General features: G+C 44.5%; 1 protein-coding gene across 1 annotated transcript in view; it reads right to left on the bottom strand.

Moving 5' to 3' along the window:
* Positions 1-7024: 7024 nt before the first annotated feature.
* GCNT2 (glucosaminyl (N-acetyl) transferase 2 (I blood group)) overlaps positions 7025-13088 on the bottom strand; it is a 117283-nt gene continuing 111219 nt past the window's right edge. The window contains exon 3 of the mRNA XM_063632401.1: positions 7025-7291. Within this exon, the coding sequence (XP_063488471.1) occupies positions 7242-7291 (50 nt within the window). The 3' untranslated portion in view covers positions 7025-7241. The remainder of the gene's footprint in view (positions 7292-13088) is intronic.

The following is a 13088-nucleotide window of genomic DNA, read 5'->3' on the forward strand; positions in this document are numbered from 1 at the left end:
AAGGTTTTTTTTTTTTTTTTTTTTTTTTTTTTTGAGACGGAGTCTCACTCTGTCGCCCAGGCTGGAGTGCAGTGGCGCGATCTCGGCTCACTGCAAGCTCCGCCTCCCGGGTTCACGCCATTCTCCTGCCTCAGCCTCTCCGAGTAGCTGGGACTACAGGCGCCCGCCACCACGCCCGGCTAATTTTTTTTTTTGTATTTTTAGTAGAGACGGGGTTTCACCGTGGTCTCGATCTCCTGACCTCGTGATCCGCCCGCCTCGGCCTCCCAAAGTGCTGGGATTACAAGCGTGAGCCACCGCGCCCGGCCAATTGGCAAGGTTTTATATTTTTTAGTGGTATAAGAAATCATGGAACTTACAATTAGTAGAATTTTAGATTCAATAACACAGTGTGTATGTCTGTAAGGGACATAGTATCACACAATAAGGCTTGAAGAGAATGAGTAGTTAGCAGTTAGATTATGCTTCTAAAGTCTTGGGCAGCATTGTTAAACTCAGTTTGATGGGGCAGCATATAACATGGCATGCAGAACTTGATGAAGCTTGATTAAGAAGGTCTGGATTTAGGGTATGATGAGGGAGCTCAGGATGAAATGAAAGCATCAGCGTACATTCATATGTTTAAAATGCTCCTGCTCTGTGGCTGGAGTAGCCTACACTGCACACTGCCTCTAATACCGTTCTGCTCCTCACTACCACTCCTGTGAAATGATAAATATCCAGCGTAATCATGAAGGCTGTCTTCACACACGTTCTTTTTTTTCAAGATAGGGTTTTGTGGCTGGGTGCAGTGGCTCACGCCTGTAATCCCAGCACATTGGGGGGCCAAGGGGGATGGATCACCAGAGGTCAGGAGTTCGCGACCAGCCTGGCCAACATGATGAAACCCCATCTCTACTAAAAATACAAAAAATTAGTCGGGCATGGTGGTGGGCACCTGTAATCCCAGCTACTCAGGAGGGTGAGGCAGGAGAATTGCTTGAACCCGGGAGGCGGAGGTTATAGTGAGACGAGATTGCGCCACTGCACTCCAACCTGGGCAACAAGAGCAAAACTTCGTCTCAAAAAACAAACAAAAGATGGGGTCTTGTGGCTGGGCACGGTGGCTCACACCTGTAATCCCAGCACTTTGGGAGGCTGAGGCAGATGGATCACCTGAGGTCAGGAGTTCGAGACCAGCCTGGACAACATGGTGAAACCCTGTCTCTACTAAAAATGCAAAAATTAGCCAGGTGTGGTGGCATACGCCTGTAGTCCCAGTTACTCGGGAGACTGAGGCAGGAGAATCACTTGAATCCAGGAGGTGGAGGTTGCAGTGAGTCGAGATCGTGCCACTGCACTCCAGTCTGGGCGACAGAGTGAGACTCCAACTCAAAAAAAAAGACAAGGTCTTACATTGTCACCCAGTCACTCAGGCTGGAATGCAGTGGTGTTTATTAACATGCATATGGCCAGGCATGGTGGCTCACGCCTGTAATCCCAGGAATTTGGGAGGCTGAGGCGGGTGGATCACGAGGTCAGGAGATCAAGACCATCCTGGCTAACACGGTGAAACCCTGTCTCTACTAAAAATACAAGAAATTAGCCGGGCGTGGCGGCACGCACCTATAATTCCAGCTTCTCAGGAGGCTGAGGCAGGAGAATCACTTGAACCCGGGAGGCGGAGGTTGCAGTGAGCTGAGATTGTGCCACTGCACTCCAGCGTGGGTGACAGAGTGAGACTCCATCTCAAATTAAAAACAAAAACAAAAACAAAATCAAGTATGCATACCTAGAAGATATACCCAGGGATCGTAGCTCACTGTAACCTCGAAATCCTGGGCTCAAGCACCGCAGCCTCATGAGTAGGTAGGACTACAGGCATATGCTGCCATAGCTGGCTATATATATATATTTTTTGTTTGTTTGTTTGTTTGTTTATTTGTTTTGCAGAGACAGGATCTTGCTATGTTGCCCAGGCTGATCTCAAACTCCTGGTCTCAAGTGATCCTCCCACTTCAGCCTCCCAAAGCGCTGAGATAACAGGCGTGAGCCACTGTGCCTGGCTGACATTTTTTTTACCAAGTGGGATCAGGGTAACTTGGAAAGTAGCCAATGCTGGATTGTGGGGCAGAGAAGGCAAGAATGGCCCTGCTCTCACTGGTTATTGGAGAATGATAATTCTTTCAGAGTTTTCTGGGTTAGCAGTGATGGGAAGAAAAAGTCTAAGGTGAACAGTCAGGCTTCCTGTCAAAGCAGGGACAAGACAGGGGCAACCTATGTATGAGAAGCAATGATTGCAGTGAATTGAAACAAATTACAGCTACAAAAAAAAAAAGGTCAAATGCTCCATGATTCTAAAAAGGAGACAGGTGAACAAAAGCACAGATTCTTACATAGTGTTGACATTTTCTATCGGAGTTACTGTAGATAGTGAGAGGCCTCTACTTAAGTTCTGGCTAACAGGTATGTTATCAATTATTGATTGTTGTGGCCCTACCAAGTCCTGCCTTGTTTAAGTCCTTCTGTTTAATAGTGAGTGAATGAATTGTGATAAGCCCTTCCGGGCCTATTTTGTGGAGCAAAGTAGGTAATAGATCATCAATAGTGAACTCTCTAGTTCTGGTTGTGATGATCTCATCCACAGGGATGAGCATATGAGAGCAAGGACAGGCAATGTTTCTCTGCTGGGAGTAGAGAGATAAGAAAGCAAAAGCAATCTTGTCCTCATCATGGTTGATGACCACTGCCTGGAACAATGTGTTGATTTCTGGTGCTGGTATGTTCTGCTGTGATAAGACAAGTCCACTGAGTCAATAGGATGGCGTCCCCAGGCCCTGATGAGGCGGCGTTAGGCTTGTATGGACCAGTATTCAGCAGATCCTTGCTTCTGATTTAGTTACCTTTGGAGAGATGGGGGTCTGGAAGAATGAGGCTCTTACTTGTTATGAAATTGGTGGAAAATGCTGAGAACAGACCACCCCAGTCCCCTAGGTGGGACTGCTGTAGTGTACCTGATGCTTTGAGATCTGTGATATGCCTTAGCTTCCCCCGAATGAGCTGCAATTGGGGTTTCAGCGGCAGACACCCCAGGCTGGCTAGAGTTCTATAATTATTAAGATCTGATCTCTTTTAGAAACAAGGAATGGCAACTAGAGGGAGAGGGTATGTGTGGCTGGTGTCACTACTTCCTTTGTTACTGTATCTTCATAAACAGGCTTCTGCCTCAAAGAGTCTGGATGTTGTATAGTGGGCACTTACTTTTGTCTGCCTGGGCCTCTTCCAACCTTTTTTAAGAAATGCTTTTCTCACTCAAATCTGGCTATTCTGGCCGGGTGTGGTGGCTCACGCCTGTAATCCCAGTACTTTGGGAGGTCGAGGCGGGCGGATCACCTGAGGTCGGGAGGTTGAGAGCAGCCTGACCAACATGGAGAAACCCCATCTCTACTAAAAATACAAAATTAGCCGGCGTGGTGGTGCATGCCTGTAATCTCAGCTACTCGGGAGGCTGAGGCAGGAGAATTGCTTGAACCCGGGAGGCAGAGGTTGCGGTGAGCCGAGATGGCGCCATTACTCTCCAGCCTGGGCAACAAGAGTGAAACTCCATCTCAAAAAAACAACAACAACAAAAAATCTGGCTATTCTGGTGAGGACTTCACTATTTTCACTAACCCTTCCTCTCTGGTCACAATTGAAGACTGGTCTAGGCACTGGCTCCAACCCAACCTAAGTTAATCATATCTGCTCCCCAGCCTCAGTTGATTGGCAGCTGTCTTAGTCCTTTGGAGCTGCAATTACAAAAATTCCTTAAACTAAGTGGCTTATAAACATCAGAAATTTATTTCTTATATTTCTGGAAGTTGAAGAGTTTAAGATGAAGGCACTGGCAGATTCGGTGTCTGGCGAGAGGTTCCCGATTCATAGATTGTGCCTGGTTCATAGATTGTGCCTTCTCACGGTGTCCTCTCACACAGTGGACAGGGCCAAGCAGCTCTCTGGGGCCTTTTTTTTTTTTTCGGGACAGAGTCTCGCTCTTTTGCCCAGGCAGGAGTGCAGTGGTGTGATCTCGGCTCACTGCAACCTCCACCTCCCGAGTTCAAGCGATTCTCCTGTCTCAGCCTCCCAAGTAGCTGGGATTACAAGTGTGTGACTCCATGCCCAGCTAATTGTATTTTTAGTAGAGATGGGGTTTCACCATGTTGGTCAGTCTGGTCTTGAACTCCTGACCTTGTGATCTACCCACTTCAGCCTCCCAAAGTGCTGGGATTACAGGCATGAGCCACCGCTCCCAGTCTTCTGGGGCCTCTTTTACAAGGGCACTAATTCCATTCATGAGGGCTCCATCCTCATGACCCAATCACCTCCCAAAGATCCCATCTTTAAATACCATCACCGTAGGGGTTAGGATTTCAACTTACAAATTTTCGAGGGGACACAAACATTCAGATGATAGCAATAGGGTGGTCACATGACCTAAGCTGAACCCATCTATTCTTCCCTGCAATTTTTTGAACTGGAATTAAAAAGAAGCTCAGTCCTTCTTGATGGTGGAGCTGGGGGAGATGAGTTCCATCGTTGCCACAGCAGTGTTTCCTGCTGTGGCATAAAGTTGATTTACAGAGAGGAGCAGAGAGTTATGCCAGAGCAAGAGTCATGTGGTTTATTCTCTGGTTTTTCATTTTCTGCATCCCTGTTTCTTTTGGAAATCACAAAGTTTCCAATACAAGTCTCTTGGTTCAATTTCTCTCACTGGAACACAAAGTGTCCTGATTGAATTCAGTCCTTAATTTGGCCATCTCATGTGGGTTAGAAAGACTTGGGTGACGTTTCCTCCATTTTCATTCCTCCAGCTAACTCATTCTTCAGCCACACACTCGCTCTTCTGTCTCTACTTTTCTCAGGGTGAGCTTATCCATTTCCATTCCAGTCTATGCTTTCTGTGCTAGGAGCCCACATTCATTTTTGCAGCCCAGGCCTTTCTTTTGAGCTTCCCATTGTATGTCCTGCTGTTTATTTGATAACTCATTTTGGGTGCCAAACTGGCATTTCAAAATTAGCATATTTGTAATGCATTGCTCCTAATTTGACCTGTGTCAACAAATGCCACACTCTTTCAAGCAATGGGGTGAATACTTGGGGATCCCTATGCCCTTGACAGGGAGGGATTTGGACCTGAGAGAGGGGAGGTGGACAACTTCATGAATTTACTGCTATAGCTGGAAGCTGAGTTTTGAGCTTTTGACTCTGGGGAAAGGAGAAGAAGAGGGCTGTAGGGTGGTGAAGCACCTGCCCACTCTCTAGTGAAGGTCTGGTCCAGGTGGGGTGGTGGAGCCTGCTGTGGTTGACCTTACAGGTTCTGGATGGAGCAGAACATTTGTGTGGCTGTTTTGTAATTTAAAAAACTTTTTTTACTGAGGTAAAATAAATACAACATAAAATTTAAGATCTTAACCTTTTTTTTTTTTTTTTTTTTTTTTGAGATGGAGTCTCATTCTGTCACCAGGCTGGAGTACAGTGACGTGATCTTGGCTCACTGCAGCCTCCACCTCCCAGGTTTAAGTGATTCTCCTGTCTCAACCTCTCAAGTAGCTGGAATTACAGGCACGCACCACCACGCCCAGCTAATTTTTGTATTTTTAGTAAAGACAGGGTTTCACCATGTTGGCCAGGATGGTCTCAAACTCTTGACCTCGTGATCCGCCCACCTTGGCCTCCCAAAGTGCTGCGATTACAGGTATGAGCCACCGCGCCCGGCTGATCTTAACCATTTTTAAGTGTACAGTTCAGTGGCATTAAGTATATTCATGTTGTTGGCTACCATCACCACCATCCGTCTCTAGAACTCTTCATCTTCCCAAACTGAAACTTTGTACCCATTGAATAATAACTCCCCATTCCCCCTCTCCTCCCACCCCCTGGCAACTGCCATTTTCCATCTCTGTAGATTTGTTTATTCTGGACATTTCATATAAATGGGACCATATAATATGTGACCTTTAATGTCTGGCTTCTTCCACGTAACATAATGTTTTCAAGTTTCATTCATGTTGTGGCATGCGTCAGAATTTCCTTCCTTTTTCAGGCTGCATCATATTCTATCGAATGTATATGCCCCCCGTTCTGTTTATCCATTTGTCTGTCCATGGGCATTTGGGTTGCTTCCACGTTTTGGCTATTGTGAATAATGCTGCTATAAATACATTAGGTTTTTAAGGCAAAGTAATGGCTGAGGGTTACATTCTGCTAGCAGATCATCTTTTACAAAGATGCATGAGCCCTGAGCAACAGAGTTCCACTGTCTTCTTGGTGGCCAATTCTTCCACTAAGAAGTGAGACTAATTTTCATAAAGCTCTCAAAATTCAAAGAGCTTGGTTAAACCTTTTTCCCAGAATAATAAGGCTCTTGGCTCTGTACTTACATAAGTGTTCAGTCATTTAGTGGTTCTTGGCACAGCAAGACGGAACCACTTTTCTTTAAGGTAACTTCCCGTTCTTACTTACATATCAAACAGCTGGCAGCCTAGGCAATACGGTGAGACGCTGTCTCTACAAAAAGTACACAAAAATTAGCTGGGCATGATGGCGTGCGCCTGTAGTCTCAGCTGTTTGGGGGACTGAGGTGGGAGGATAGCTTGAGCCCAGGAGGTCGAGACTGCAAGTGAGCTGAGATCATGCAACTGCACTCCAGCCTGGGTGACAAAGTGAGATCCTGTCTTAAAAAAAAAAAAAAAAAAAGCTGGATTTCTCTCTCACTAAGGAAAACAGGGAAAACCACTAATTTCTGGAGGGGCACCACTTAATTAGGGCATTCTACAAAATACATAATATAATATTTAAGACTATGATTAGAATGGGTTAGATTAGGAGTTAAGTTAGATTGGGAGTTAAGAAACAGCAGCTCATGGCTAAGGTGCCAACTGCAGTCAATTGAACTTTCACGCCTTCTATGTTCACAGTGACCCGGGGATGTTCTTCCTGCAGGCTCACAGGTGGTCCCCAGGGCTGCCACGTGTCCTAGACAAGATGTATGAGGAAAGTAGGGCACATATTCCAAAATAAGAGTTATTAGTTTTTTTAATTGTTGATATTTTATATTTTCTTTGAAGTAGCTCTTACTCTTGGAGCAAATACCAGTCTGGTTCCACTGGGACTTCACCCTGATTCAGAGTTTTCTCTCGAATCCTCAGTTCTAGGCATTCCACAGTAAGTGGATATGTCTCCAACTCCAACTTGTTAGCAAACATGCTGGAAGATTCATAGAACTACTTTAAATCCCCAGGTCCATAGATGCAGATATTTCGCCAATAGTGGCCTGTAAGTAAACAAGAAGACATCAAGAGAAACAAAGTAAAACAATAACCAAAACAAAAACATCTTGCATCCGGAGAGAGAAAGCATTCTGGATTCTTTCAACTCTCTGAGATGAGTGTTTGTGGTGTAAGATATGCTGCTTCATTTGCAAATGAGTGTATCAACCGCATTTATTTGCAAAAGCAGCAAGAGTGAGTCTGAAATAGAATTTTGTGGGTGAATGCAAGTTTCAGGCTGACAAGTTGTAGAAATTTATAGCAAGAATTCATTTAGTAAATATGACATGGCTATTCCTATTACCAGGTGACACTTCAGATTTGCAAGATGAATCAGGCATCTGATCACATCTGGAGAGGCATATATAAGGAAGAGAGAATTTCCCCAAATACTAAATTACAGAATAAACATGCTACATGCCCTAGAAACCTATGGAGTATTGTGGAAGTTAGGCCAAGAAGTAGAAATAAAGGCCTACATGAGGTAGTTAAGTTTTTTTTTTTAATTGTCTCAAATTATACTTTTTATACAAATAAAGTTTCCTAAGCATCTTTGCATAGCCATTAAGTGAGAATTTGGATGACTAAGTACACGTGGTCTTATACAGAAGATGGCACTATCATGCTATGTGTATGTGTATCATGCTATGTGTATGGTTGCAAGTTTAGGAAGTGAAGTATCTCCCTTCTCCTAATGACTCTAGTCAGTATATCCTTCCCAAAGAATCCTCTCCATTCTGTGTAGCCCCTCCTCACTGACTACCTCCTTTGTCCAACTCCAAGCTGGAACTGGAAGCCACACACTTCTCCCTCCCTCCCACAATGCTTCACCTTCACAGAAACCTGGGGTGCCCCAGAAACCATGCTGGGAAGCCTGATCTCAAAATGCCCTGCCCTCTTCTTTTCCTTGTTTTATCTTACTGCTCCTTCAGCTGCTATCCTACCCTTAGGGGGAAGCTGAGACCCAAAGAGTTCACGGGGTGTGACCACACAATGGTGGTGGGGGATGGTTCAGGGTTGGCAGGCACAGGGCTGAAGAGGGACACTATGTTCTTGTGTGTGGAAAGGACCCTGTATCTGGACAGTAGGGAAGAGTTGTAAGCCCCGCATGGTGTGGTTAGAGGTGTGGCTATACAAGATGACTTTGGCAGGAGTGTAAAGGAAGGATTTAAACGAAAAAGATGACTTCTATTGACAGGCAAATGGTGAATTCACATGCACGACAGGAAAGGACAAGGGACATCAATGTTAGGAAGGGGTTGGATGAGCTGAACTGGAGAAAGAAGAAAGGTAGCAAGGCACAGGAGCTTTCACTGGAACCACCGGCGCAGGTCAGAGAAAGGAGGCAAGGTTCGAAGTGACATCAACTGGCGTACGGGAGAAGAAAACACTGGGTTAGTTTTGCTTTATTGTTGCTGCTGTTGTTGTTGTTGTTGTTGTTGTTTTGAGACGGAGTCTTGCTCTGTCGCCCAGGATGGAGTGCAGTGGCGCGATCTCGACTCACTGCAACTTCTGCCTCCTGGATTCACGCCCTTCTCCTGCCTCAGCCTCCTGAGTAGCTGGGAGTACTGGCACCCACCACCATGCCTGGCTAATTTTTTGTATTTTTAGTAGAGACGGGGTTTCACCGTATTAGCCAGGATGGTCTCGATGTCCTGACCTTGTGATCTGCCCACCTCGGCCTCCCAAAGTGCTGGCATTACAGGCATGAGTCACTGCGCCTGGCAGTTTTGCTTCTTGGTGAAGTAAAGTTATAGGAAGAGATGTGGGCATACAGGCATATCCATATACTGCAGTGTGGCCCATCTCAGTGTTCTAAATGCAAAGCTGGCCTAGGGGGTGTCCCATCAATGTTCTCTCCTAGAAAACAGGCGGCTGCTATGACAAGTTCCCTTGTAAGGGCAACATAAGTTGAGCCAAAGTGGATTTTGAGTTGACCTGGAGGTGGGCTCTTCTTTATGCTTCTTTAGGACAAAAGCATGTGCTCTGGTTCTGTACTCTCTATGGGTATATTTGATCCTTTCAGTAGATTTCAGAACAGACACTAAATTAGGTGTAATGTTTGTCCAATTCATTGTTTTCAAATACTGAACTATCTCCCTGTTGGTTTTTAGAAGGAAATCGTGATCACCAGTGTTAATGACATATCTCCACCGAATAGTTGATGCTATAAGATCTCTCATGCAGGCCAGGTCCGCCTGGAACCTGGATTTTCCACCATAAATAATATACTCAGACTGTGAGGATATAAATGCATTTGAGAAGCACTCCAATAATTCACTCACAGCAATTTTAAAGTCAATCGTGGCTGCCTTATCAACGTGAATACAGTAGACATTTTGAGGCATGTAAATAGCCCAGAAAAGCTGTTCAAACATATTGAAATCTTGACTGATGGTCATTACATATGCCAAAGGGAATGCAGCTTCTTCTGTGGACAAAGGAGTTGTGATATAGTGGTTCTCTAGCACATAGTAAGGGCAAGAATCTATTCCAAACGTTGTGGATAAAGCACTTGGCAACACTTGCACCGTCTTCCCATTCAGGGCTGCATCACAGATGTGCAGTCGGGAAAGGGCTTGATATTCACCGCCTACATCATCCATTTGACCACTGTCTGGTTGACTTACATGCACATTGTATAATACTGTGACTATGATTATAATTTGAAGAGTAATGATACACAGATAACTGCTCCAAAGCTTCATTTTAGTTTTTGACACCTTGGGGTAGAAGGGTAGAGAGAAAGAATTCTTCTTAAAGAGTTAAAGAAATAAATCAATTTCTAAAACATTTTACTTCTCTACAAGTCTCTACATTTGGCCACTTTATCATTTGCACTCACTTTTCCAGATCCCATTTGCTTATTTTGATGCCTGGCCATTCCTCAGTTGAGTGTCAGTTCTGTGATATTTCTTACTTCTGGTTCTGTGAACGTTCTGATCTTTTAGTCAATGCATCCTCACCCAGGCTGGGCTACCAAGACTACTCAATGTGACTCACCCTCCTTTCTGTCCTATGTGGCTGTAACTGGGGAGATGGCGTAAAAGGTTACTTCCCATTTCCTGTTTCTATTGTTGAGTCATCTAATTTGTCATAATTGTGTCGAGTTATATACCTTTCTGTATCTACCCCTCCTTTTGTGGCTAACTTCTCCCTGGGTATGCATATCTGGGTATATTGAAGTAATTTCCCATCTTGCTTATCATTCCTAACCTCATTTTAAGCAGGAGGATCCTTCCAGATTTCTGTCCGTTCAAGTAAGAGTACTTCATTAGGCATGGCCAGGTCTTAAGAGTTTTTATCCAAAGTGCTCAGCATAGTGCCTGGTACATTTGGGCACTCAGCTGCTTCTTCCAATGAATAATTGAATGAGTGACTCATTTCCCTCATTTAGTTTTGAAGGGTCCCAGCAACATTGAATGGCAAAATCTCCCCACAACTGGCTGTGGATTTTAGAGGAGACAGTGTTTCCATATAAACTGCTGTAGATTGTGGAGGATTAGGGACTAAGTTTTAACATGACCCATTACTCATATATATTAATAATTTTGATTATTCATACAATTTCAAACTATTGCTTTTTTTTTCTTTTTTTTCCCCGAGATGGAGTCTCGCTCTGTTGCCCAGGCTGGAGTGCAGTGGCACGATCTTGGCTCACTGCAACGTCCGCCTCCTGGGTTCAAGTGATTCTCCTGCCTCAGCCTCCCCAGTAGCTGAGATTACAGGTGCACACCACCATGCCCAGCTAATTTTTTGTATTTTAGTAGAGACAGGGTGTCACCCTGTTGGCCATGATGGTATCAGTCTCCTGACCTTGTGATCTGCCTGCCTCGGCCTCCCAAAGTGCTGGGATTACAGGCGTGAGCCACCGTGCCTCGCCACCTTCTCTGATTTTAATTGAGCATTTTTATGATTGTATTGTATTTCATCTACTGATGTAATTTTTAATGGCTGCCCTAGGATTTACTACATACATTAAAAAATATTCTAGGCCAGGCGCAGTGGCTCATGCCTATAATCCCAGAACTTTGGAAGGTTGAGGTGGGCAGATCACTTGAGGTTAGGAGTTCGGGACCAGCCTGGCCAACATGACAAAACCCCGTCTCTACTAAAAATACAAAAGTTAGCCAGGCATGGTGGCGGGCACCTGTAATCCCAGCTACTCGGGAGGCTGAGGCAGGAGAATCGCTTGAACCCAGGAGGTGGAGGTTGCAGCCAATGGCCTGAACTTGAAATAATTCACTTTAACTAACCTGGCGTTAACTTTTTCAATGATTTCTCCTAATATCCTGAGTCCTCCATCACATTATGCCCTGGGCTTATTTCTGCAGTCTGATACTTGATGTTGAATGTCAGTTTCTGAGTCCTGTATTTCTTTGTCAGGAACCCTTTTGGATTGTTCTGCCAGCCCGTCTCCTATAGCCCCCAGGATCCTTCCCGAGATGCAGGTTAGGCTTCCTGGGCTCAAATAGGATTGTCGAGGTTGACCTTCCATTCGGCCACTGTGGATTCTCACCACTTTCAGAGCTTGTAGGTGTTCCTCATGGAAAGGTGAGCAGAGTCAGCTTCGCCCATGTCCTCCTCCTCTCAAAGACATCCTTGTTCCAAGGTCAGAAGTCAGCCCTCAGAGGTTGTCCACTTATGTGTTTTCCAATTGGCTTGACCCCTGAATCCCTAAACCAACCCACCCAGTAGAGGGAGGAGTTACAATAGACACCTTCCAGCTCAGGCATTTGTGTTCCCAAACTCCAACTGTGTGGCTGTTTAAATGGATCCCTGCTCCAATCTCTTGCTTGGCATACGCCACTGTATGCAAGTCTAGCTGTTTAAAAAAAAAAAAAGCAGGGGTAGAAACCTTTTTTCTTACCCTTTGAATTAATATGTGGGGAAAAAAATTAAAAACAACAACACATTGTCACCCATAATTATATCAGCCAACAAAAAAGATAGCAACTGGAATTTAAAAAATTAGAATCGTAACACTTTATTTTCTGCTATTGTAATTCTTAACTCAATAAAAGGTATCTACTAAAAAGCTATATCAAATCTCCAACAACAGTAATTCAGCGTGCTTTTTAATGTTGGAAACAATGCAAGGAAAGCTGCTACCACTGCTACTATTTAAAATTGCATTATGGGCAGGTGCAGTGGCTCACACCTATAATCCCAGCACTTTAGGAGTCCAAGGTGGGAGGATCGCTGGAGGCCAGGAGTTTGAGACCAGCCTGGAAAATATCGTGAGACTCCCATCTCTACAAAAATTAATAAAAAATTAGCCGGGCATGGTGGTACACGCTTGGGAGGTTGATATACAAGGATCACTTGAGCCCAGGAGTTTGAGGCTGAAGTGAGCCATGATCATGCCACTGCACTCCAGCCTGGGTGACAGAGCAAGACTTATTCTCTCTTAAAAAAAAAAAAAAAGAAAAAGAAAAAAAAGAAAGGTCTAACTAAAACAGCAAGTTACAAAGATGTATTATTTTTTATTTATATAATCAATTCAAATATGCTAGTATACCTATGTGTTTTTAGTACTCCCACTGTATATACACTGTATATACAAGCACATACATATAACTGATGTTTGCCTCTATAACTGTGCTGTCCAATGGTAGCCACTAGTCACATGTGGCTATTTAAATTAATTAAAGCTGGCCAGGCACGGTGGCTCACACCTGTAATCCCAGCACTTTGGGAGGCTGAGGCAGGCAGATCACCTGAGATCAGGAGTTCGAGACCAGCTTGGCCAACATGGCAAAATCCCCTCTCTACTAAAAACACAAAAATTAGCTGGGCGTG

This window comes from Symphalangus syndactylus, chromosome 23, assembly GCF_028878055.3.
Source record: "Symphalangus syndactylus isolate Jambi chromosome 23, NHGRI_mSymSyn1-v2.1_pri, whole genome shotgun sequence".
In the NCBI taxonomy this organism is placed as follows: Eukaryota; Metazoa; Chordata; class Mammalia; order Primates; family Hylobatidae; genus Symphalangus; species Symphalangus syndactylus.